Source organism: Lagopus leucura, unplaced genomic scaffold (assembly GCF_019238085.1).
Source record: "Lagopus leucura isolate 7727_CA_CO unplaced genomic scaffold, USGS_WTPT01 Super-Scaffold_73, whole genome shotgun sequence".
Lineage (NCBI taxonomy): Eukaryota > Metazoa > Chordata > Aves > Galliformes > Phasianidae > Lagopus > Lagopus leucura.
This window is the reverse complement of record NW_024962252.1, coordinates 73,376,285-73,401,892: the sequence shown is the minus strand read 5'-3', so window position 1 is coordinate 73,401,892 and position 25,608 is coordinate 73,376,285. Positions and strand designations below refer to the sequence as shown.

The following is a 25,608-nucleotide window of genomic DNA, read 5'->3' as shown; positions in this document are numbered from 1 at the left end:
CCTGGGATGAACAGGAACATGCACAGCTAGGTCAGGTGCTCAGAGCCCTGTCCAGCCTGACCTTATGTGTCTTCAGGGACTGGGCAACCTGCTCCACTGCCTCACCACCCTTACTGTAAAACACATTTTTCTTATACTCAGTCCCAATCTCCCCTCGGCACGGGGACCGCGACACGGCTACCATTCAAAGAGCCAAACCAGGACGGGGGGAGACTGCGGCCACACTATGTCCCGCCTGGGGGGCACGCTGCGGCCCCGGGCTGCCGGTCCCGGCACACGGGCGTCAGCCCCGCAGACTCGGGAGTGGCCCCCGGCTGAGGAAGGGCCCCACGGAGGCGGTGCGGGGCCGCTGCCCGCAGTGGGGGGAATCCCGGGCGGGCGGGGCCGGGCGCGGCTGAGTCAGTGCGGGCGGGAGGAGGAGGAGGAGCCGCGGAGCGGCGTCGGAGTCGGCGGCCGTTCGCTGGCTTTCCGGCCATGAGCCCCCCGGCACCGGGGCTGGGGCCGGGACTGGCGGGCGGCGGGCGCTGAGAGCGGCGGGATGGCGCGGCCGGCCGGCGGCGAGTGCTGGGAGGGCGAGGACGGGCAGTGCGATTCCGGCATCGAGTCCCTGCGCTCGTTGCCGGGCGGGCGGGACAACCCGGCTCCTGCCGACACCCCGACCCTCACCGAGCCGCCGACCCCCGCCGGGGAAACTCCGACCGCCGCAGGAGAGAGCCCGGCCCCCTGCGAGCCGCCGACCCCCTCCGAGGAGCGCCTGGACTCCAGCTACGGCTCCGGCGCCCTGCCCGAAGCGCTGCCGTCCGCCGAGCCGCCGCCACCGCCCGACGGCCCGAACCGGCGGCAGCTGGAGGCCCTCACCTACGTCTCGGAGGACGGTGACACGTAAGTGTGCGCGGCCCCTGCCCTCCTCTGCAAGCCCGCGGCTCTGCGACGCTCTGCGGGCTGGGTCCGCTCTCGGGGAACGACCTGGGAGCCGCGGGGATGCTCGGCGCCTCTGGCACAGGGAGGCCCAGCTCCTGGCAGGGCAGGGGGCTTTCCATTCGCCCAGAGCGCTCCCAGCGTCAGAGGCGTCCCTCCAAGGTAACACGGTTTGGCTGCTAAGAGCTGCGTTCAGCTCATCACGTCCCTCTGCCTGCGTTCCCTCCGCGGGGAGTTTAATCACAAACACACATGGCGTGAGCACAATGTTCTCACAGCTTCGCCCCAAGCCCAGGCTGGCGCTTAATGCTAAGTAATAGGGCAGGAGGAAGAGAAACCAAAGGGCGCCGATACGAGCAAGTCAATGACTTAATAGCGACTGAGGAGCGGGCTGGAGAAGGGGCTGCGCGGAGGCAGAGCTACCAGCTCCCAGGACTGCTGGAGGTGGGAGCCAGCTCCGGTGTTTACTTCCTGCTAAGGAGGGAGCCTGCACTGCTGCTAATTAGCTTATTAACGTGGGATTTCTGCTGAGGATTTGTGGCAGGTCTGGCAGCAAGCAGGGCTGGCTGCATGCAGCTCCCCCGCCCCCGGCCATAGTGTTAACAGCCAGCGTGCCAGCGGGGAGCATCGGGCAGGCCTGGGGAAACAGCGCTGCCGGAAGGCAGTCGGTGGGTGCAGCTGCTTGGGGATGCGTGTGCCATTCAAGTCTGTCTTGTAGGGCAGCTGAGCCTGCTGCTCGCCTGACTTGCTTGGCCAGAGCCTAGTGCAAACAGCTCATTAACTTGGGAAGCATCAATTGGCGGTGCCTTGGCATCTCCTGCCTGGAGTTACTCTCTCAGAGCTCTCCCAGTGGCTGGAGCTGCTCTCCTGTTTTCTCTCAGCTACGATGCAGTTCAGAACAGGAAATCTGCACAGAGTGAGGCGGGAGCCTGCTGTACACTGGGGCTGGGGGTGTTGGCACAAGGCCTCCTGAGCCTGCTCCCGGTGCTGGGAAGGAAATGTATTCTTGAGGTCGCCGCGGCTGGGCTGTGGACTTCTGCCTTTTCTATTCCTGTCTCTCCTCCTGACTCTGTGGTGGAGGTGGGCAGCATTTATATTTAGCAGTGCTGAGCATCCAGCGCTCTGCTCAATGCAAGTGGGGGCTGCCTGTGCCGATAGGTCCTTGCAAAGTGCTGCTGGAGCATAGGGGGGCCCCCCAAAGGCAGAGGGGCTGCTGGCGTAGGAAGGAAGTTGCCTAATGGGGAGGTGTGGGGTGCTGGCCACTGAGATGTGTGGGTGCCTTGACACAAGCCTTCCAAGAATCATTTGTAAAAGCCTCAGCCTCCCCAGCCCTCTCTGCGGTCCTTCCCCTGCTGTCCTGAGGAAGTTGGGGCTGTAGCAGTGGGGCATGTAGCTCCCAGAGCTGCCAAGGCAGGCATGGGCACGGCCCTGCACTTAGTGTAGCATCCCGCTTGTTCCATGTCAGGCATAGAGACGTGCTGCTTCTGCACTTTCAGGCAGTCTCCTCCAAGCATTTGTCTCTTCCTTTCAACCCAGCTCCTGTTCTGCTAGATGGGATTCCGATGGGACCTCTCTGCGTGGAAGCCGAGAGAGGGGCTTTCCAGTCACAGGGATGGTGAGCTCGGTGCAGGCAGCTCCGGCATTGTGCTCTGGCTTCCAAACAAACACAGCCTTTGTCAGGAGCTGCCGAGGAAACCCCCTCCCTCCCAGCCTTACCAGGCAGATGTGTAAGCGCGATGTCCTGGGACAGGAGTGGGTGTAGGACCAGCTTCTGTGAGGTGGGATGGGGAGGTATAGAAAATCTCCTCACTTGCTTGTGTTTTATGGAAGCCCCTGCTAGCTTGGAGAGACAGAGCTGGAGTTGCTCAGGGAAGGAGAGATGCGGAGGAAGCCCAACTTCCTCCTATCGGCGATGAGTGCTGCCCCGTCTGCTGATAAGAAATCATGTGCCAGTGAGTTGTGGGCTGAGGTGCATTTGCAAGGGCTGGGGGACTGTTCATGGGTAAATGTGGGTTCCCACTGGCGGTGATGCTCTGGGCTTCGCATGACTGTGGAGCAGAAGGGCGTTCCCACCCTGCTCCTGCCTGCTTGGGCAGCGGTTGGGTGTGAGGCTGTCCTGCAGGGTAAGAGCTGTTTTTAGGCACTCAACAATATGTGGCCATCTTAACTCCCTCGTCTCACGTGGCCCTTCTCTAGAGATTCCTGCCTGTATGCTGGGGGAACCCTGCTTCTCAAGATAATGCCAGTGAAATGTTTTTCCCTGTTCTATGGCTTCAGTCTGGGCTCAGGGAAGTGTTTTCAGACTTTCCGCATGCTTAGGTTTACCCCAGAGCTGGCAACAGACACAGAGAACTTCAGGATGCAGGAGGAGGAAAAAGGGTTGGAAATTTCCACGTGCTGGGCTGCAGAAGCCTGATGTCAGGCAGTACAAGGGCAGGGAGGTCTTTCAGTCCTTGCTTGGTTGCCACTTGGGAGGCATGAGCTCAGCTGGATTAATGAAGGAAGCTTTGATTTCTGCCAGTTCTGGGTTGTCTGAGTGGTTTTGCATTCAGTGTGGATACGAGAGGAGGCAGATGTGACAGTGAAGGATGGTGTCTGAGCCGGGTGCTATATGGGGTGGCCCTGCACCCCAGGGATGGGAATCCCCCCAGTGAGTGGGTGGTGGAGCTGAGCCCCAGTGCTGGTGCTTCATCTAGAGAGCAGCCCGTGGCAATTCGCAGTGTGTGCCAGACTGTAAGTGATGGCTCTGTACAGGCTCTGGCAAGGTCTAGCCACTGTACACAAGCAAGAGGCTGTTTTGAAGGGAGGCTGTCTGTGTGTGTGTGAGAACTAGGAGAATTGACTTGCTTCCTGATGAGCAAAATGGCATTGCCATGGCCAGTGGGCCTTTTGGGGTTTGAAATGATTTCCATACTCCTGGGACAGGCCGTCTTGCTTCTTGCACACCCCCTCCCTGCAGGGATGCTGGTGCAGAGCGGAGCCCCATTCTGCACGCAGACAGGCTGAGCTCACCTGATGTCAGCACAGGGCAGAACCACCTCTGCACGCGGGGAGGTATGGAGCTGTACAGCAATGGGCTGCAGTGTGGGACAGTGCCATGCCGCTTGACAGAGGTTGGGGCTGGTGTGTGAGGAAGCGGTTAGCAGTGCAGGTTGAAAGGCTGGAGCGGGGCAGCAGCGTAAGTGTGGAATTCCCCTTCTCTTTTCCTCCCTGCTCATGCTCCTCTGTGTTGCTGCTGATGCCATTTCCTCCTGGTAACAAGCTTCTCCTGTGCAAATTATGTGCACAATTTCCTCCTCCTCTGCTCAGACAAAACAAGGAGCCAAGAGCAAAGCATTCCTATTGAGCTTATCTGGAGAGGGATCAGAATGTGTTGGGGTGAATTCCATTGAATGCCTGGTCCCTTGAGACATTGATGGAGAGGCTGCTCTGAGGACAAGCTGTTGTCCTCCATAGGTGGAAGGATCTGCATGGTCAGCCCCTGTTCTAGAGAGATAGCAAAGGTTATTCAGAGGACTGGTGGAACTCTGCTTGTGTCAAAGCTGGGTGTCACTGTACCCTGTCCCCATGTCTCTGCTTGCAGCATCCTCAGGCCAGGACACTTTTCACTCTGGCAGCACGTGGGCACCTCTCCTTCCCCATGCCCGGGGTGGTGGCTTGCTGTGTGCCATCCCGGAGAGGATGGCTTTTGACTGTGGCCTGAAAAAAACAGCTTTCTGCATGAAGCCTGCACCTGGGGTCTCCTGGGCACATTTCTCAGCTTAGCAGGAGATGCTTCCTGGTTGCACACGTCTCCATGAACAAGGGTGCTACTCAAGTACTCCCAGAGGGTTCATCAAGCCCCAGTGTCTGCTGCACCATTCCCCAGCAGCTCATCACCTCTGCAGCCATTTCAGGAAGCTAAGGCCTGGCAATGAGGAAAGAGGGGAGCAAATACAGAAATGAAAGCAGGGGAGGAGGCTGTGCCTGGGTGGAGAAGCAAGACGGGTGAAAGGAAAAAAGCGATCTTTCGAAGCAGCTTCAAGGGAAAGCCTGAGATCTGACTGGTGGGAAGGGGCTCTGGTTGTGCAATTCCTGCAGCATGGATATCCAAACATGCTGAGTTGCAAAGCCCCTGGCCCAGGGAGAGGGGAATGCCGGCAGAGGGTTGGGCTTTTCATGTCCCCCTGTGACTGTCACACCTGTCCCCATGCTACGGGGCATTCCAAGGTACCCTCCCCAGTTCACCCTAGCCGGGCGCAGCTCTCTCCCCTGGGAGCCAAGTTTGGCTCTGGAAAGTGAAAGCGGCAGGGGTTTAAAGTTCAACCCGAATTGCTTCGGAAAGTCCCCGGGCTGCACGCGCTTATCTGCGCCATACCTGAGAGCAGCACATCCTGCCATCTTCTCGGCACGTGGGAGCAGGCGTGGAGAGGCAGGGACTGTCCCTGGCAGCAGGCAAAGGCCATCTCGAAGTGCAGCCTTGGCCTGCTGCAAATCTATTGGGGCGTCTCCCTGCCCACTGGCAGGCCTGAGAGCCGTGGGAAGCAGCTGAAGGCAGTGGAGCACATGCTACTGCTGCATTTCTGTATCTGGTTTTGGTGTATCCCCTGTCCTGCTCCAGAGCGTCAGCGGTGTGGGGCACCCAGCAGTCTCATGGATGCAAAATGTGGGCGGCTCTACTTCCAGCGGGGAATTCCCCGCAGCATGACCTAGGGCTTCCCCAAGGACACAGCTTTTCCACAGGCAGCAGGGCAAAGGGGAACTTGCTTGTTTCACTGTTGAAAATGGGGCTCTGAGGTGAGGTGCGCCTGCGGTGTCGAGTACTGGCTTGATCCACGGAGGAGGCAGCTTTGCTGGGCTGCTCAGGCTGTGCAGCCTTCCTGCAGCCCCTTCTGCCTCCCTCTAGCCTTTGAGGGATGTCCTACTCCTTTACACTGTGCCCATGCGGGGTGCAGCAGGTTGGTAGTGCTGGGCTGGAAATTCCCCTCGGGCCCACTGCTGCTGCTCTCACTTCTGTTCTGACTGCTCAGAGACAGCAAGGACCAGTGCAAAACCAGCACAAGCATTGCAGCAGGGGAAGGGCAAGGGAGGGTGGGCTGAGAACGAAATCTACCCTGGGGCTGGGGCAGCCTGAGCATTCAGCAGCGGTGAGTACCAGGGTACCCAGCTCTTTAGAGCACTCTAGTATCCCTCTGCATGCCAGTCCTGCCACAGCGGCACCAAAGGGGAAGGATGTGGAAGGGAAAGAGGAAATCAGTGGGGGCTGGAGGAGAGCCTGGCAGAAGGACTGTGCCACGCAGGTGATCTTGCACTGGTACTAGGCTCCTGCCCAGTTCCGGCTGCCTGCCTTGGCACAGGAGAAAGCAGAAGTGTCATCGTGTGGAGCCAGCAGTGGGGAACTGGAATTCCCCTGGCGGTTGCTGGAGTTCAAACCTCCTGCTCAATGGCCAGACCTGGCCCTTGGGCTCTGCAAAATGCTTCTCAGGCTCTGCCATCCTCCCCAAGATGGAGGGTGCAAACCCCCTGCATTCAGTGTGGCCCAAGGGAGGAGAGGTGGGTCACATCCCCTGTGGTCACCCCATGGGTCTGCCCTGGGGACCTTAGGCTGTGCTTCTGTCCCACCCTGCAGCTGAGCTGCCATGGGGAGAGGGCAGGGTTGGAAGATGCAAACTGGTGGGAAGAAGGTGGCTGGGGGAGGTAGGGAGATTATTTCAGCTACAGCAGTGGAGGATCTCTGCCCATGAGCGTATCACTTGGGACTGATTTTTGTCCTTCTTTTCCACCCCTGTTCCCTGTGCAGGTTGGTTCACCTGGCAATTATTCACTGTGTCCCAGATGTGGCACTCTGCTGCATTGCTCAGCTTCCCAGAGAGCTGCTGGAAATCCAGAATGACCTTTTCCAGGTATGACGTGAGTGAGATGGGCAGAAGGCATAAGGCAGGCAGGTGCCACTCTACTGGGTGCCCACTCCATCAGCCTTTTCCCTAGGGAAGCCTTCCTGCTTGCTGCAGGGCATGATGAGGATGTGTGAGCAATCTCTTTCCAAAGAGGGGGAAGGCAACACCTTGGGAGGGAGGAAAGCAGCTCTTGGCACCAGGGGTGTAGGAGTGCCCACCCCATGCCACCAGGCTGCTTGCTGGGGGCTGGCACTGCATCGCACCCCTGCCTCCTAATTTCTGCTTCCCTCCTCCAGACTCCGCTGCACCTGGCTGTCTATCTGGAGCAGCCCAGTGTAGTCGAGGCACTAATCCACAAAGGAGTTAACCCTGGGCTGCAGGACCGCAATGGCAACACCCCGCTGCACTTGGCCTGTGAGCAGCAACGCCTGCGCTGTGCCCAGCAGCTGCTGCAGGGCACAGCTGAGCCCCCTGGGCACCTCCAGGACCTACAGCTCCAGAACTGGCAAGGTGGGACCCATGGACAAGTCCAGAGGTTGTGCTGTAAATCCAGGAGGTTGGGGGGGACTGGCACTGATGCTGGCTGTCTCTTCTCCCCAGGTCTGGCCTGTCTGCATATCAGCACCTTGAAGGGGAACATCCAGATGATGTCCCTGCTGCTGCAGAGCGGTGCCAACATTGATGTTCAAGTAGGGCTGGAAGGGGCTACTGCGGGACTGCACCTCTCCACCCTGTCTATGGGGTGTGGGTGCTGCAGGGGACCTCACACCCATTTCCTTGTCACCCACAGGAGGGCACAAGCGGGAAGACCCCACTGCACATGGCGGTGGAGTGCCACAACCGGAGTGCTGTCCAGTTCCTGCTGCACAACGGGGCCTACGTAGATGCCCAGATGTACAATGGCTGCACCCCGCTTCACCTGGCCGTGGGTCGCAAGGATGCTGCCATCGCCGCCATCCTCTCACACTCTGGGGCAGACACCCTACTGAGGAACATGGAAAATGAGACAGCCCAGGATCTAGCTGATGGCAACGATGATGTGAGTGAGGCCAGTGGGGATGCCGAGAGTTCTGTCGGTATGTTGGGGCTGCAGGGTGGTGGCACAGACACAACAGGGATGCTCACAGCCCCGCACCCTTGGCTTTTGCAGTTCCTTGCCTTGCTGCCCTTTGATGACCTGAAGATCTCGGGGAAGCCCGTCGTGTGCTCTGAGTGAGCAGTGGACACGTAGACCACAGATGGCCTCCTTGCCCTGTGCTGTCACCCTGAAGCCTGCAATGGGAATGGAGCCATGTGTTATCCCTGCCTGGAGAAGAGTTTTGTGGGCTTCAGGCTGCCTTTCTGGACAGAAGGAGGTGACACTACGAGCACTACACAGGGGAGGCTGTGTTTTCAGATTTGTGCCCAGTGGGGTCTGTGCTACAGATCAGCAGGACTGAATTCCGCTCCCTGCTAGGGGCCTGAACTGCAGGTGCTGCAGGCTGTCACTGACTGGGGATGGAGCAGGAGAGGACTCTTCATTACAGTGCACAGGGACAGAGCATCATCTGGCACCCCAGCCAGCATCAGAACAAGAGTGGGTGAGCAGCTAGTGCTCACTGTAATAAACATTTGTTCTGGCTGCAGGTGCTCGAGCTCTCGTGTCACCCAACCTACTTCACTCCCACACAGTGTTCTCTTTTCCAATGAGCATGGGAAGATCCTGACCCAGCTTGTGGCATGGCAGGTTGATTAGAGAACATAGGGTTTTCCCTGGGTTCTACAGGCTGAAGTGGTGGCTGGGCTATCTCCACATCCTTTTAGTTCCTAGCCTCCTGTCCCTGCCTGTCTCCTGTGGGAGCAGCACATGATGCAGTGTGCTGGGGAACCGGCCCACTGAGGTGCTGTGTGAACAGACGCCCATGGTGCTGACCCCACCCCAGCCAGGGAAATTCCCCACTTGCTGCCATGGAGCAGCTGCTGTTGTGTGGGGCAAATCCCGGATGGCGCAATCACCCCCGATGCTGCAGAGCTGCTCGCAGCTTTCTTCCTCTCTTCTTGCAAAGGCAGATGTGAGGGAATGCTGCCAGGAACGCAGCACTCACTCCTCTGGTCTCCCCAGCAGCTCTGGGGCTGCCATTGAGTTGTATTCTACCCACTACCTCAGCAGCACCTGCCAGGGCCGGGAGTCCTGTGGCTGGGGGGAGCAACGTGTCACAGTAGCCAGGCCTGAAGGAGCAGGAGGACAAAGGCAGAAGCAAGTAATCTACACTTTTTTTTTTTTTTTTCCATAATAAAAGTGTTTTGTTTTGTTTTTTTAAATGAGTGTTGTAAACCGTTACTGCATGGCTGGGGCAGTGCAGCAAGCCCTGAAGCAGAGCCGCCGTCGCCCCATCCTTTCCTCCCGCCCTCCGGAATAGCGAGGCCATGAGCGCAGCCGCAGCTACGTGTGGCTCCGCGCCGCCCCGCACGGCTCCTCCGCGCCGCCAGGGGGCGCTGTGGGGAAGGGGGGGGGCGCGACGCTTCGGGCCGCCGGGCGGGAGCTCCGCCGCCGCCGGCAGCGGGCTGAAGGTAGCCGGCCGGGAGCGGGCCGGGCCGGAGCGGGCCGCAGGTGGGTGCTGGGTCTGCAATCGGAGCGGGCTACGCGGCGCCTGCGGACGGGGCCGCTGGGCGGGGACCGGCCCCATAGCCCCGGGAGCTTCCTCTTCCTATCTCGCCGTTCCCGGCGGCGGTCCCCGGTCCCTGGCGAAAAGCCGTGCGGTCTGGGGACGTGAGGCGGCCCTCCGGCAGAGTGAGGAGCTGGGTGCCCGGGGCCGGGCCGCAGGGGAGATGCCGTGTGAGCGAGTGACGGGCAGGTGGGTACAGCGGTGGTGGGCCGGCGGTTGGGTGGGTGATTTGAGAAGCGTTTCCAACCTTAACGCGATGGTGTGGTTCCGTGCAGCGAGGTCCTGCTCGGAGCGGGGCCTGGCTCTCTGCGCTCGAGGCTTCGCGTTAGGCGGAGCGGTGCTGCAGATGCGCCGGGCTGCGGCCGGGCAGCGCTTCGGCCCCAAATCTGAGCCCTGAGGCTCAGTCAGGAGCCCGAGGCGTGGGGCCGGGGCCGAGGCCTGGCCCGGCTCTGCGGCGGTGCAGCCGAGAGCGGCCCCCTGCGAGCCGGGGAGCTGCAGCCGCGCGGCGGTCCCGCTCTGAGGCGCCTTTCACCGCTCGGCCTGCCGCCCGTACGGCCCCCTCCCACCTGTAACACTGGCGGCCCTGTTCCCTCCGAGTCTCGGCGGGGAGAGCGGAGCCGGCGGCCCTGAATCTGCGTCTGGGAACTGCCGGTGCGCGCATAGAGAGCCATTGTCCCGCTGTATCCTCCTGTGGGAGAGCGGGGCTGCTCCTGCTCCCGCAACAGTGCTTGGGGGTGAGGGGAATGGTCCTGAATAGGGGTGGCTGGCTTTTGGTCTCCGTCAAGTTGATGGGATGCATGGCTATGAATGTAGCAACCGACTTTGTGGTTTGTATCAGACTTAAGCAAAAGCAAAGGGCTTTTCTGTGCCCTCTGCTTGGCAAGAGAGCTGCTGTGATCAGCCAGGATTACCTCATGCAAGCCTGGAGCACGTGGGCAGCATCAGCCCCCATTGCTACCGCTGAGCTCTTTTCCTTACATCCTCCAGCACCTGTGCAGCCTGCAGTGCCTCTCAGCAGGAGAGAGGTCTGAAGGAGGGGGAGGATTGAGGCAGAGGTGTCAGACTTTTTTTTTTTTTTTTTTTTTTTTTTTTTTAATGAGGAGAGAGCAGAGGCACAAAAACCTGCTCCAAGCTGTTTGCACTTCTACCCAGGATGGGAATTTCTGGGTCATGTAAGTCACAGGAGGGTGAAGCTCAGCCTTGGCTTATGTCAAGTTGTTGGACTCTGAGGCCTGTCTGCAGTGACTGAAGATTAGAAAAGTCCCTGAGCCCTTTCCCAGGGCATAGGAGGACAGTGGGAAGGGAGAGCTTGTTGCTCATGAAATGGCAGGGGACTTTTTTGCCTTTACAACCCTAGCTTTGTTAGTACAAGACTCTGAGATTCGTGAATACTGGAGACCACAGCTGCGGTCTCTGACACTGAGGGAAGGTACACAGGGCCTAAATTCCTATGAATCACTTGTTTTTTTGCAGGGGGAGCTAGCATCTTCTCTGGCCCTTTTCATCACAGAAGCCCAGAGCTTCATCTGGTGCATGTTTATGTACCCAGCTCCATAGCACCATCACTGGCCCCTGTGAGGCTTTTTCTGCAGGGGAGACTGGGGCAAGAATGGAGCATGGACCAAAGTTACCTCCTCCCCTGCTGCAGAAAGATGCTTTGAGCTTGGACCAGGCTGCTGCGGGAGAGGAGGATGCCAGCGGCCTTGGGTGCAGAAGTCTGTGCCAACTTCCTCCTTGTTGTGTATCTGCTGCTCTTGTTCTTTGTGTGGCCTACTAGCCTGGGTTTGCTTGTGCACTGAAGGGGACAGTGGGAAGTACTACAGGTGCATTACAGCTGTCATAAAGCTGACCAGATCATTCCTCACTCAGGACTAATGCTTCAGATGCCTTTGCAGATTGCACTGGTAAAAACCCAACCAGACAGCTGATAAGAAGGTTCCTTCCCAACCTTGCCCTCTGGCTGTGCCTTGTCAAGTGGGTGAGCCCTGGTAATTTCCTCAGAGCTGCAGGGAATGCCCTGGCGCACTGCCCCAGGGCTATGTGCTGCCCCAGCAGGGAGATGGGCAAGCCTGGCAGCCACATGCTCCCTTGGCTCTCCTCTGCTCACCTGGTGTAGTTGGAGGGGAAGTTTCTTTTTCTGAAAGAGAGGCTGCTCTGGATGCAGGCTTGTAACATGAGCTGCTAGGAATCTCTTTTCATTTCATGACCTTTTATTTTTTTCCACCCAGAAGAAAGAAATCTGCATTTAGCTGTGCTATAGTTTAACCTGAAAAGGTGAGGTGCAATGTGCTCCTTGCATTTGGAACAAAGGCGTTGTCATAACCTGCCCTTTACAACAGCATTCAAACATCCTCTCCAATCCTGGAAGCCCAAGCTTTTAAGTCCATGTGTTCCTAAGCCAGAGCAAACACTGTTAACAGATGCAAATATAAACTCCAGAGGGCCTTTCCTGCTCTGTATTCTGCGATAACTGCTGTTATTTGCCAGCGTGGGATATGGGTGCTGCCTGCTGGTCAGGAGCAATCTGGGAGGTAGGTGGTGCAGGTAGGCAGGGGGAGCAGGCTGTGTGCTGGTTGCCTATCGTCTGCCTCTTTGTCTCTCTTGCAGATTTTGTGTTCCCCTCGAGCTGGCTGCTCTCCCCATCATGGCTACTGGTGAAGAAATGCTCCCTGCCTTGCAGGACTCCTGGGGGGACTTCTGGCTCTTCCGTTTCTTTATTAACGCTGCTGGCTATGCGAGTATTGTAATACCAGGATTCCTTCTCATTCAGTACTTCAAGAGAAGGAATTACCTGGAGACAGGTAAGGGCAGGCAACAGCTTTCCTCAGATATCTGCCTCAGCGCTGACAGGTGGTTCTCTTGCTGTGCTTTGTTGGACCAGCGCTGAGCTGGGCATAATCTTCCATCCCTAAGAGCTATCCTGAAACAAATATCTCCCAGGCTCCCATACTAGTAGATATGGAACTTTATTCTGAACAATTTGGAGTTTGCCTGAGTCAGCTCAATCCATGGCTGCATAAGTAATATGACAGTTTGTCTGCTAAAGGCCCCAGTCTCCATCTGGTGTTGCATGTAGTGTAATGAACTGACTGTTAGTCACAGAGAAGGTTAGTAAGGAAGGAGCCTACACCTCTCAGGCTGGTGTGGCTTGTGGTTAATTCTGTGTCTGTGTTCTCTTGTCCCTTCAGGCCGAGGCATTTGCTTTCCTGTCATCAAATCATGTGTGTTCGGCTCTGAGGTGAAGACTGTACATGCAGAGGATGGCTCCCTGCCACCCCGAGCAGAGCCTACAGAGTCCTCTACAGCCCGACAGATCTTGAAGCTGCTCTTCTGTGCTGCTGGTCTACAGGTAGGGGCCCTATGCATGTGTGCGTGGCCGTCCCACTCAGGGTGGAGGGACTGGAAAATGAGTTTGTACTGCCAGTTCCTTGGAGATGCAGTGCTGTCCTTGATAGGGCAGAATTGGAGGCTGGGACACTGCCTCTCCATTAGGATAATCCACCAGGGCTGCTGTGTAACCTTTGAGGGACCATTCTGGTGTCGTCTGCATTGGGACCTCTCTCATCTGTCCAAATGCAGTCCCTTGGATCCATGGACAAGGAGAATTCTGCTACTGAGATTTGTAGGGCTGCTCTTGTTCCAGTTCCCATCAGAGCAGCAGGTAGTTAACACATGGGCTCTCTTCTGGGTCACTTTCTGGAGCTGAAGGGTTCTGCCCTTGATAGATTGATTTGGATACCAAGGAATTCGGCTACAAAAATAGAGGATCTTTTAATTTTAGTTTCCTCGAGTCTCAGCTACAGCCTAATCGTCATTAGGAATGGCAGCTTTTTGGTTCTTCGAGGACTAAAATTAATTATTACACAAAACTCACAAATCCTGCAGCCAACAGAAAATGCCTCTGCTCTGGCCTGCTATCCCAGTACCTTCAGACTTTCTGCAGGACGCAACTACATCATTTCATCTCTCTGCCTTAGTTAGCTGGGAGAGAAAAGTTCATGTTACTTTTGTCAAAGGCTCAGTGCTCAGTAGCACTGCGTAAAGTAGTGGAGGTGACAGCCAGAGCAGTGATTATCCCTGGAGAACAATTTTGTCTGCTAGAAAATAGAATTGATTTGGGTGGAAGAACTTGGTTTGTAAAGCTGGAAGTGAAAACCAACACAAAGGCCATTGGGAAAGCTGCCAGGACCTGCTGCAGAGAGCTGGCACCAAAGCCAGAGCTATATATCAGTAATGTTCTCTGATCTTGTCCATCTGGTTCAACAGGCAGTTTAAAACAAGTGTTTTCTCTGTACTGAGGTGTTGCTTTGTGGGCAATAGACAATCTTCCAATGATTGCTTGTAGCTCTTGGTGCGGGTCCTAATTCCCTGTGCTCCTCTTGCTTTGCAGGCCTCCTACCTCACATGGGGTGTTCTCCAGGAGCGCGTGATGACAAGAACATACGGTGCTACTGAGACGGACCCTGGTGAGAAGTTCAAGGACTCCCAGTTCCTAGTGTTCATGAACCGCATCCTGGCCTTCACTGTGGCTGGTCTGTACTGCGCCTTGACCAAGCAGCCGCGCCATGGGGCTGCTATGTACAAGTACTCTTTCGCCTCCCTCTCCAACATCCTCAGCAGCTGGTGCCAGTACGAGGCTCTCAAATACATCAGCTTCCCCACCCAAGTGCTGGCCAAGGCTTCTAAAGTGATCCCTGTAATGATGATGGGTAAACTGGTGTCACACAAGAGTTACGAGTACTGGGAATACCTGACAGCTGCCCTCATCTCTGTGGGGGTCAGCATGTTCCTGCTCTCCAGTGCTCCCAACAGACACGTGTCCACTGTCACCACTTTCTCTGGTGTAGTCCTCCTGGCCGGCTACATTGTCTTCGACAGCTTCACATCCAACTGGCAGGATGCCCTCTTCACCTACAAGATGTCTCCCGTGCAGATGATGTTCGGTGTCAATGTCTTCTCCTGCCTTTTCACAGTGGGCTCGCTCTTGGAGCAGGGTGCTTTGCTAGAATCAGTGCACTTCATGGCTCGTCACTCGGAGTTCACGGCCCACGCGGTGCTGCTGTCAGTGTGCTCTGCCTGTGGCCAGCTCTTCATCTTCTACACCATCAACCAGTTTGGGGCAGCCGTCTTCACTATCATCATGACTCTCCGCCAGGCCTTTGCCATTCTCCTCTCCTGCCTCATTTATGGGCACACTGTCACTGTTGTGGGTGGGCTGGGCATAGCTGTTGTCTTTATGGCACTCTTCCTCCGCGTCTATGCCCGCAGCCGCATGAAGAAGCGCAGCAAGAAACTACCACCAGGGGAGACCGCTGTCCAAAAGGTCTAAGGAGCTGAGGCCAGGGTCTCTGAGCTGTGCCTGCTGTCCTGCCTCTGCTGGGGGGCGCTTGCTTGATCTATCAGAACCCACTGAGGAGCCAGGTGGAGTATTGTTAGGCTGGCCAAGTGACTCAATTTTCCACCTGCTTTTCCTGGGGAGGGGGCTGCAACAAGCCCAGGGAATGCTCTGGGCTGCCACAGCTCCAAACCTTACTATTTGCCTTAATAGGTGAGAGACTTCCAGCCAAGACACGGACCTAGGGGCTTGCAGCTGCAGGGGCAAACCAGCATGGGGCTGCTGGTGCTCCTGCCCCACCTGTGTCATGGTTTCTCTCTAAGGTCATTGATTGAACAAGAGAGATCTTTTACATGGCAACATCTTCCCTCCAGCTTACGCGCCTCCATGTCTGTCACTACTACAGAGCTCAGCAGGAGGAGGGAGCAGGAAAAACACTAGCTCTGTCTTTGGAATGTCTCTATATGAGGCAAAATCCTGAGCTGAGCCTGGGGTAAGTAGGACAGAAACTCCCGCTCAGTCACTCCAGCCTCAGGCTTTCTTCCCAGGAGGTGCTCAGGTAGGAGAGGCACAGCTCAGAGAGGACCTGTCCTACCACAGGCCTGGGATCTGCTCTGGGAGGGCAGGCTGGAATCCCAGTTTGGTTTATCAGTCCCTTACCCCAGCTCTAAGCCAATTTTCTTTGCTCCTCCTAGCCCAGGCTGATTTTTATGTGGAGATAGAGGCTGGCTGATGCATTTCCCAAGGCTTGCTGAGTTATTCTAGGTTGCTTTTCATTTACATCTGCTGCTGTTACAGGCCAAAGGCTACAGTGCCCAGAATCCCCAGCATCTCCTCAGGGTGCCACGGTTTCTGGACTCTGTAATTGCCATTCAGAGAAGCACAAACACCCGCTTTTTTTTTCCCTGCCAACTGGAAGTATCAGCCCCACCTTTCTTGGGGCCTTATCAGAGCCCCACAGTGCCTGGAGGTCTGCAGGAAGGGACAGAGCCCTCTGTCATGGCTCATCCCCTCTCCACAGGCAGCAGAGGATGGAGGAGCAGGTGCCTGCCCCCAGGCAACAGGGGATGTGGTAGTGGAGGCTGCTCCCACTGCTCTTCCCCAAAGCCTGGGTTGTACCCATTAACCCTTTTCTCCCCATCACAGCCTGACTGACAAGTCAGCAATTTTGGTACTTTTGAAAAGCAACTTTTTTCTTTTTATTTTATTAAATTAAAAATATGCTGCATATAGTACCCCAGGGGTAAATGGGTTTTTTGTTTGTTTTCTTTTCCCCTGTATCTTCCCTCCCACTCACAGCTGGAGGGAAGAGACTAATTCCCCAAGCTGTTCCCTGATCTCCCTAGAAAACTTTGCTACGCTCTCTCTCCTTTCCAAATACGGGTACCTCTGCCTGCACCCAGGGTTGGACCTACAGCTCCAAAGCCCCATGGTCCCTCCATGCAAGATCCCTGCACACACACAGCTGGAGAACATAGCCATGCTCAGACCTCTGCTTGTGCTGGGGAGTGCACCAGGACCTGCAACTCTGTGCCAATTTAATCCTGATAAGGACTTGGGGACAACGCAGGGAACCCTGGCGCCAGGTGGGTGTATCTGCAAATAGGGTAGATGGATAGAGATGATGTAAATAGGGGCCAGAGCCTCCACTGCCATAGTGAGGCCTTGAAGGAGTCCAGTCTTCATGGAGTGCATTTGCACCCACACCAGCTCCACAAGTCCTGTATAGACCCCTGGTGCACAATTGAGTGTTGAAATAAACCTTCACTCTATGCTTGTGCTCTCTGGGCCTAGCAAGGTCTGGAGCCAACCACAGAACGTTGCCCTGCAGCTAGAGAAACAGGAGAATCAAGCGAGGGTTACAGGAGAGACTGATCAGGCATATTAACAGCCTGCAAGGACAACAGCATCTGCTGACCACAGCACTGAGTTTGGCTCTAGCAGTTTTATCCAAGCTCCTTTAATACTTTCAAGTTCTTGAAAGTGCTTGTATTACATGATCTCACAGCCCTGCATCCTTCCTCTTGCCTCCACCTCTTTGTTTACAAATTCAAATTCCCCCAAGTGTCTGCCTCACAGTCTGCTGTCAGACTGAGAACGTTTGGGTTTTTGGGTAGGATTTTTTTTTTGGGGGGGGAAAAGGGGGATGAAAAGGAAAGGAATGGTAAAGTTCCTTTCTATCACAGTGCAGAACAGGACCCCTGTTCTCAGTTAAATGAGAATGGAGGAAAACAAACAAGGAAAATGCTTTAAGCTGAAAAGAATCAATGTTGAGGCTCACCTGGCAAAACTTCCCTATCCTGGGAGAAATCCTGTCTCCTTTCTCCTGTCTCAGCAAGAAAATTACTCTGCAAGAGTTGGCTAGCACAGCTCTAGCTGCACCCCACCAGCTTGCACCCAAGCAGCACTGTGCCCCACAGTGTGCAGCCATGACTCCAGCTCCCAGTAGGGCTCAAAACAGGGCCCAGCTGTTCTCTACCTCCCCTTTCCCTTCTCATGATGGATGCTGGCTGAAACACCCACTCCATTTTATGCATATGCTGGTTACATTTTGCCCAGCTATGCTTCCCCTTCTACTTCCTCTTTATTCTATCTCAATGTCTTCTGCCCTTATAGCAGCTTTCCACTTTATTCTGTTCCTGCTTCCTCTTCATGTTACAATTCCACCTCAACTTCCACATCCACCCTTGTAGCAGCTGCCTTCTGCCCTTTCGCTTCTTTCCACTTCTCCCAGTTCTGCTTCATTCCACTTCTGTTTCCTTCCTCTACTTCTGCTTCAACTTTTTCTACTTCTGGTTACACTTCTGGTTTGAGTTCCTTCTCATTCCACTCCTTTCCACTTCTGCTTCCTCTGACGCTTCTATTTCAATCCACTTCTGCTTCCATTTCCTTCTGCTTCATTTCCCTTCCGGTTGCACTTTAGCTTATAGTTCTGCCTTGTTCTGCTTCTGATTCCTTCTGCTTAAACTTCTGGTTCCACTTCAACTTCTGGTTCTGCTTCCACTTCTGCTTCTTTCCATCCTCGTAGCAGCCACCTTCCACCCTCACAACATTCTGCCCTTCCATTTCTGATTTCTTCCACTGTCACTTCCACTTCTTTCTACTTCACTTTGCTTGTGCTTCCACTTCATTTTCCATTTACACCTCTTCCACTTACACCTCTGCTTTTTTCTGCTTCTGGTTCCACTCCCCCTTCTGTCTCCTTCAGCTTCTACCATTGCAGTACTGTGTCCTACAGTGCCTTGGTGTGCAGGCATGACTCCAGCTCCCACCAGAGCTGTGCTCTACCTCCTACTTCCCTTTTCAAGATGGATGTTGGCTAAAATGTCCACTCCATTTTGTGCCTGTGGCTGCTGGCATACAGTCAAGTATGACTTGATGTCCCTTTCCCCTGCCCAACCCCAGAGGCCAACATGGCAGAGGGTGACAAGCCCTACAGCTTTAGTGTAAGTTTGATACAAAGAGCAGATGGCTCAGATGATGCCCCAGGCCTCTCAGTCATCCAAGAGACAGGTTAAAGCAAGGTGCTGCTAAGCCCAAAGGGCTGCAGAAACCTTAAAACAGCAGGCTGGATGGCGGAGAAAAAGTGAAGCCTAGAACAAAGCCTGCAAAAGCAGTTTGACATAAGAGCTGAACAGAGGCAGCTGAAATCCCCAGCAGTTAATTCCCTCCCACCCCTATCTCAACTCTGTGCTGCAAGGGAACAAGCAGATGGCTCCTGTCACTGCTCCAGCCCAGAGACAGAGAGATGCTGATTAGACCAGCCAGCAGCAACACACACTCATGTCCTGTTAGCTTATTCAGCTGACAAGCACAGCTTGAAAAGGTTTCTTCACCAGCTGCAGGTCATGCAGGCAGAGACCACCTCTCCTGCCCAGCAGGTCCTTTCTCACCTACCCTCTCTGTGGTGCCAAAGCAGGGAAGTAGCAGAGATGAGCTAAAGCACAACTCAAATCTAGTCGGAGTAGACCCTGCCTTCACATGGCAATTCAGAAAGAGCACAACAGTTTGAACCTGTGGTGGTGGCTTTTTAACTACAGAGGCCAAGAGCGTTGAAAGCAGGCCACCTATCTCTCCCCCAACTTCTGGAAAGAGCTGCAGCCCACTCAGCATGTGCAGCTATGACACACAGAAGAGAAAGGGAGCCAAGGCCACAGCTTGATGCAAGCCGAAAGACAGTTTCTTCAAGGCATCTCCTAAGTTCTCCTCAGCCAGTAATCCCCTCCTCACCTTGTCCCCTGGAGGCAGGGATAGGCAGTGGTGCAGCTAGAACAAGAACCTGTCTCCTGCATTCTGTCTCCTGCAATTTCTACCCCAGGTTCATATAACCCCCTGCTTATACATGGCAGAGAATAGAAGTCCCAGCAGCCCTCCAATACAAGGAAGTGTGCCCGCAAGCAAAACAGGCCTGTCAGCCCTCTCAGCACAGCACCAGCTGAGCTCTGCATAACTTCCCTTCCAGTGCTCAAACCTCTGGAATTGAGCATCCTCACCTTCCTCTTTCTGGACATGAGAACACAATAGGACCTTTTATGTAAACCTTGATCTTTTGACACTTTAATTCCAGTAGAACAAAACATCAGGAAAATCAATGAAAAATAACCAAGCCAACCAAGATACAATCCTACTATGGGGAGGCTGGAGAGAAAGGACTCTCTTCACCTCAGTTGAGCATGGGAGATCCCATGGGGTGTGAGAAAGAGGAAGACTGACCCCTCCACACCTCCATTCCCCATTACATGATCTTACACAAGTAGAAATACACACAACAGACATGCCCAGGGCTGCCTGACTTGCTCATTACTGACAAACAGGGAATCCTGTCTCCATTCCCCACTACCAAAAAAAAAAAAAAAAAAAAAATTCCAGAAGACACCATCAAGGAGCCAGAAGTCGGTGGGAGCAGAGACCCCTTTTCTAAACAGACATGAGATTGGACAGAGGTCTGGCAGGAGATGGAAGAGACTTCTTTCTTTAGTCCACCTCTTCCATGCGGGATGTGTCTTCATCTCCCTCCAGAGGTGGGACTTCATCAGGAGGAGCTGTATTGGACTCTTCTGCAATCACCTCATCTTCATCAATACCTAGGAGAGAAAAGGGAAAGAAGAGATGAAGCCTCTAAGAGACAGCTGAGTCGCACAGTCCCACAACAAAGGCTGGCTTGTCAGGAGCCCAAGCAACAGCACCCAGGAATTATGCCAAGCCACAGCACTTCTTGATTTACATTTGTGCCTAAAAGACAGTTGAGACAAAACTGAATGTAAGCAAGCCCTTTGAACACATGGGCAGGGCCCTCTTTTCCATGGTAGATTTTTGACATCTACTGCAAGAATGATGTCACCTGTGCAGCCTGGTGGTGGGCATGAGGCCAGGACAACCTTTCTTGAGACTTCCACTTGCCCCCAGCCTCCTTAAACACCCAGCTACTTCTGTGTATCACAGCAGCACTGCTCACTCACTGGCCTTTCCCTCATGCCTCAACTACACATTGCTTTTGCTGCACAGTCCACAGGAAGCTAGGCTGCCTGCTTCTGCCAAGGCACGTCACTCCTTCCTAATAACTTCTGTAGGAAATTCCAGCTCAGACACCTTGGGCACCTATACGGTGTCAAGCCACAAGAAAAGGTGAGGAGACCATGGATCTCACTTTAACAGAGACTTGGGCAGGTGATTTCACAGCAGGTTAAGAAAATCCCATTTATAAGGGGAGCTAGCCTCGCCCAGAACCTTCTCCAGAAGCTGCGTGGACACGTACCAAGCCCCAGTTTGATCATCCTGTAGATGCGGTTGGAATGGGTCTGAGGATCTTCCAGGGAGAAGCCAGAGGACAGCAGAGCAGTCTCGAAGAGCAGGACCACCAGGTCTTTGACAGCTTTGTCATTCTTGTCAGCATCAGCCTTCCGGCGGAGAGTTTCCACAATTGGGTGGTCAGGGTTGATTTCCAGGTGCTTCTTGGCCATCATATAGCCCATGGTAGAGTTATCCCGCAGTGCCTGAGCCTTCATGATGCGCTCCATGTTTGCTGTCCAACCGTATGTGCTGGTGACAATGCAGCAGGGAGATGAGACCAACCGGTTTGAGATAGTTACCTGACAAGGGAGCCAAGAGTTAGCAGAGCAAGGCTCCCAGCACACCCAAGAACAGACCCAGCCCCAGCGCACAACACCCCATGTAATCATCCCAGGTTCACCTGAGGACAGCCCAAAGCAAACAGGGATCCTTCAAAACAGCTCCAAAATCGCTTGACAGAACGGTTTGGACAGCTCAGCCAGCACCTTCAGTACCCACTGCATTTCCCACACTTACCGTCTCCCATCAATGCACGTATTTGGGTCAGTGCCCCTCGCCTGCAGCCTGGCTGCTTAGAGCAAGATGGTGCAGTGCATGCTGGGACCTTCAGTCTCCTTTAGCGGCTCCTCTGCAGGAGATGAGGGAGATCAGAGGCATGCATTGAGCTGGGACCCTTGCCTGCGTCACAGAGGGGCCCAGCCCTCCTCCCACCAGCCCAGGACACAGCCCTGGGCTGAGCTCCTCAACCGTCTCACCTTCTCCACCTTCTTGTCCAGGATTTCCTTCATGAGTTTGCAGAGGGTCTCAAACTTAGCCTTGCTCTCCTCCATCTTCTTTTTCTCCTCTTCATCCTCAGGTAGTTCCAACCCTTCCTTAGTAACTGACACTAGGGTTTTCCCATCAAACTCCTTGAGCTGCTGCACGCAGTATTCATCAATAGGCTCCGTCATGTACACCACCTCAAAGCCACGCTTCCTCACACGCTCCACAAAGGCTGAGTTGGCAACCTGTTCCTTGCTCTCCCCTGTGTTTATGGGTTTAGAAGCAGGACGTCACAAAGATTTAGGAGCTGCTTACAGTGTGATAGAAAATACTGATCTCTCAGAGTCCCTGATGTAAAGTTGGCTGCAGCTAGGGCTCTGGGCCTGATAACCTTGCCCCAGCACCCAGAGATGGTCTGTCTTTCAGCAGAGAGGGCCTGCTGAAGGCAGCAAGATTTGCCTGGAAGAATTTAAAACTGGTAGACAGATAACCCGCTTCATCAGCAGAGATCTGGCTCACCTGTGATGTAGTAGATACTCTTCTGTGACTCCTTCATACGGGACACATACTCTGAAAGTGAAGTCATCTCATCACCTGACTGAGATGTGTGGTAGCGCAGCAGCTCTGAAAGGCGCTTTCGGTTCGTTGAGTCCTCATGGATGCCCAGCTGCGGGCAGAAAGCATACATGTAGTCTCCAGAATGGAGCTTACATACACTTGGCTATCCCCAAGACACAACCACCTCCTAACATAAGAGTCCAACTGCCCACAGAGGCTCTCTGGGGCACTTCTGAGGCCCACCTCTACCCCAACACCCTGATGTGATGCTGGAACAAGCCTGTTCCGAAGGCAGGTGGATCTCAAGTCCCTCCCTCCTCCCAGTGCACTATGTCCAAGCTCTCACCTTCAGATTCTTGGAAAAGGCCTCATAAAATTTCTTGTAGTTCTCTTTGTCCTCTGCCAACTCAGTGAAGAGCTCCAAGCACTTTTTCACAATGTTTTTGCGGATCACCTTGAGGATTTTGCTCTGCTGCAACATCTCACGAGATATGTTCAAAGGTAGATCTTCTGAGTCCACAACACCTCGGATGAAGTCTAAGTAAGGGAAACAGAAATTAAGATCTCATTATAACAGAAGTGTTAAGACACAGACTGCTGTCAGCCCACTGCTGCTGGCATCTCAGCCAGCCACCTGGCACTGAAAACCACGAGGCTGGGGGTGTCCCAGCTCAACCTGGGAAACTGAGGCAGGGGGGCTCTTACTCAGGTACTCAGGAATGAGCTCATCACAGCTGTCCATAATGAAGACACGCCTCACATACAGCTTAATATTGTTCTTCTTCTTCTTGTTCTCGAAGAGGTCAAAAGGAGCACGGCGTGGGATGAAGAGCAGGGCCCTGAACTCCAGCTGCCCTTCCACAGAGAAGTGCTGTGGGGCCAGAAATGAGAAAATGCCACTGTCTGTCCCTTCTAGACTTTGCTGCAAGCACCTACACTGGGCAGGCTGAACTGCTGCTCCTCAGCACTAGGGCTGGCAGAGAAGCACAGCATGGTCTCCTACAAAACAGCCAGCATTTCCCCCTCTTCAGCCCTACTGCTACCCCCAGCATGTCCAGGCTTCTCTAGCATCCAGTAGGCCCGGACAGAGAAGTCGTAGTTCTCTGAGACCCAATATTCTCCTGTTCAAGTTCCTAGTCTACCACTGCCCACCCCTCCACCTGCACAAAAATCAATAGAAGCTGCAGCATCAAGTGGCCCAGGAACCTTCAGATTTGTACCAAAATGGTGGCTTTGGGTACAAGCTAGAAAGGGGCCCTCTGTCCCTCCAGGAAGCCAGGGTGGCCCAGGACCCACCTTGACCGCCAGGTGATCCTCCCAGTCATTGGTGAGGCTTTTGTAGAACTCTCCATACTCCTCCTGGGTGATGTCATCAGGGTTGCGGGTCCAAATAGGTTTGGTCTTGTTCAGCTCCTCCTGGTCAATATATTTCTCCTTAATTTTCTTGGTCTTTTTCTTCTTGCCTTTATCTCCCTCCTCCTCCTCATCAGAGCCCACATCCTCAATTTTTGGTTTCTCCTCATCCTTAGTCTCTTCCTCTTTCTCAGCTTTCTCTTCTTCTGTCTCATCATCACTGATTTCTTTCTCACGCTCCTTCTCCACCTGTGCAAGAAAGGACAAGAATCAGAGTCATAAACACAGTTTTAGCCCCAAGCAACCGCTACCAGAAAATCTTTATTCTCAGGACAAGCAAAACAGGCATCCTCATGGGTGGAGATCACTGCCCAATACATACAATGGCAGGAAACAGTGCTTTTTCCCCAGTCAATCCTACAAATGCTTGCAGCGTTCATGTAATGAAACAGCGTGTCTGAGAAGACAGCGGGCACAAAACCCTCTACGCTCCATAGCTAATTCAGCTGTACAGATCAAAGACTGAATACATGTCTGGATATTAACTATGTTTGCCTCCAATTCCTCACTTCTTCTGGCCACAAAAGATGGTAGCTGTCATTCTTTCATCCCCTCCAACATTTCTCATCCCTCCCTCCCGCTTTCCCAGGGGTCCCCACAGAACTGTTCTGACATACATAAAGTGTGATGGGGTAGCCAATGAACTGGGAGTGCTTCTTCACCACCTCCTTGACACGCCTCTCCTCCAAATACTCTGTCTGGTCCTCCTTCAAATACAGGATCACTTTGGTGCCCCGTCCAATGGGCTCACCTATTGTGTGAGATGACAAAGCTGTGGGTTTCAAGGGGTGATGCAGAAGGGCAATGCATAAACAGGACCAGCTTTTGGAACATAACTGCTACTTGATAACGTAACGTTAAGGATTAAAAGGACTGCCCATCCAGCAGAAATACACCTGATTTTGTGCCATACGTACCATGGTCAGTCCGGACAGTGAAGGATCCCCCAGCTGACGACTCCCAAGCATACTGCTCATCATCATTATGCTTGGTAATGACCACCACCTTCTCGGCCACCAGGTAGGCAGAGTAGAAACCCACACCAAACTGTCCAATCATGGAGATGTCTGCGCCTGCCTGTGAGGGCAGAGGGACAAAAAGAACACAGGAAGCGTTTGCAACGGCTTCAACCAGCAGAGAGCTGTGTCAGCACACACACGGATAAAGGCACAACAGGCAGCCAGCCCTACCCTCAGCACCTCCCTGCTACTGGAGGTGTGGAAACACGCTCAGGTAGGCCGGCAGCCCCCGCAGCAAGGAAGGCAGCGAGGCCACAGATGCCACGCAGCCAAAAGCAACCCACCTGCAAGGCCTCCATGAAGGCTTTGGTACCCGACTTGGCAATGGTGCCCAGGTTGTTGATGAGGTCGGCTTTGGTCATCCCGATACCGGTGTCCAGCAGGGTGAGCGTGCGGTCCCGCGGGTTGGGGACGATGTCGATCTTGAGGTCCTTCCCGCTGTCCAGCTTGGAGGGCTCGGTCAGGCTCTCGTAGCGGATCTTGTCCAGCGCCTTTAGGAGACAACGGGTCCCGCTCGCTGCCGCCCCCTACCGGACAGCCGCCGCCAAGCACCACGTGCCTCGGCCCACTGTTGAGCCCCTCAGGGCTGCCCCAGCCCCCCCGCCCCCCAGCAGAGGAAGACCCTCCCGCGGCCAGGGCTCACGTCGGAGGCGTTGGAGATGAGCTCCCGCAGGAAGATCTCCTTGTTGGAGTAGAACGTGTTGATGATGAGCGACATGAGCTGCGCGATCTCCGCCTGGAAGGCGAACGTCTCCACCTCCTCCTCTCCATGCTGCACTTCCTCGGGCATCTGCAAGGCAACCCCACGCCGTCTGTACCAGGGCTGCAGCGATAGCTACAGCGATAACAGCCCACCCGACCAGCCTCGACCCAGCGCCGCCCGAACCTCACCGTCTGCAGTCGGGCGATGCAAAAAAAAGAATCCTCACCTCCCCCTTGGGCTTCCTTATAGAGGCACGGTGCGCCCCGCCCCGCCCGGCGGTTCCTTCCGCCTTAAAACGGCCCTGCGGAACGCGGCCGCCGCAGCGGTGATGTCGGGTGAAGCTGCGGGCCGCTCGGTGGGCCCACCTCCTGTCCCCTTTAACGGCGGCGGCCAGCGGAGGAGCACAGTGTCGGCAGAGTAGGAGCGCGGTCGGTGTTCCAGAGAGTTCCACGCGACCCCCGGTGGCGGTCGGGCTTCTGCGGGTCCGGGGCGCCGGCCGGTGCGTGGGAGCGGACCGCCGCGAGGCCGTGCAGTTCTCCTCCGCGGCACCAGGCGGCACTGCGGTTACTGCGAGGTGCCCTTTTCCCAC

At 54.9% G+C, this 25,608-nt stretch overlaps 3 protein-coding genes across 7 annotated transcripts; 2 read left to right on the top strand and 1 right to left on the bottom strand.

The window, feature by feature from the left end:
- The first annotated feature begins 538 nt into the window (after positions 1-538).
- Positions 539-9,095, top strand: NFKBIE (NFKB inhibitor epsilon). Its single transcript, XM_042895340.1, has 6 exons — positions 539-882; positions 6,698-6,800; positions 7,091-7,304; positions 7,395-7,483; positions 7,585-7,833; positions 7,945-9,095. Exons 1-6 carry the CDS (start codon positions 539-541, stop codon positions 8,008-8,010), a joined length of 1,065 nt encoding a protein of 354 aa, XP_042751274.1. The 3' UTR covers positions 8,011-9,095.
- Positions 9,096-9,325: 230 nt separating this feature from the next.
- On the top strand, positions 9,326-16,009 carry SLC35B2 (solute carrier family 35 member B2). 2 transcript variants are annotated; one of them, XM_042886530.1, is made up of 4 exons: positions 9,326-9,384; positions 12,047-12,240; positions 12,628-12,788; positions 13,830-16,009. In XM_042886530.1, exons 2-4 carry the CDS (start codon positions 12,084-12,086, stop codon positions 14,766-14,768), a joined length of 1,257 nt encoding a protein of 418 aa, XP_042742464.1. In that variant the 5' UTR covers positions 9,326-9,384; positions 12,047-12,083; the 3' UTR covers positions 14,769-16,009. The 2 variants fall into 2 exon arrangements, with proteins under 2 accessions (XP_042742464.1, XP_042742456.1); XM_042886522.1 differs by lacking the exon at positions 9,326-9,384 and adding an exon at positions 9,456-9,628.
- Positions 16,010-19,309: 3,300 nt separating this feature from the next.
- HSP90AB1 (heat shock protein 90 alpha family class B member 1) lies at positions 19,310-25,457 on the bottom strand. 4 transcript variants are annotated; one of them, XM_042886454.1, is made up of 12 exons: positions 25,246-25,457; positions 24,960-25,106; positions 24,601-24,807; positions 24,215-24,374; positions 23,915-24,048; positions 23,181-23,486; positions 22,590-22,755; positions 22,231-22,421; positions 21,846-21,993; positions 21,320-21,588; positions 20,530-20,863; positions 19,310-19,858 (listed from the first exon to the last, which is right to left on the bottom strand). In XM_042886454.1, the coding sequence occupies exons 2-12, from the start codon at positions 25,104-25,106 to the stop codon at positions 19,749-19,751; spliced, it is 2,172 nt and encodes a 723-aa protein (XP_042742388.1). In that variant the 5' UTR covers positions 25,246-25,457; the 3' UTR covers positions 19,310-19,748. The 4 variants fall into 4 exon arrangements, 3 of the variants coding, with proteins under 3 accessions (XP_042742388.1, XP_042742380.1, XP_042742396.1); XM_042886446.1 differs by having other exon boundaries at positions 25,208-25,256; XR_006181544.1 differs by lacking the exon at positions 19,310-19,858 and adding an exon at positions 21,081-21,192 and having other exon boundaries at positions 20,772-20,863; positions 25,208-25,256.
- Positions 25,458-25,608: the final 151 nt, after the last annotated feature.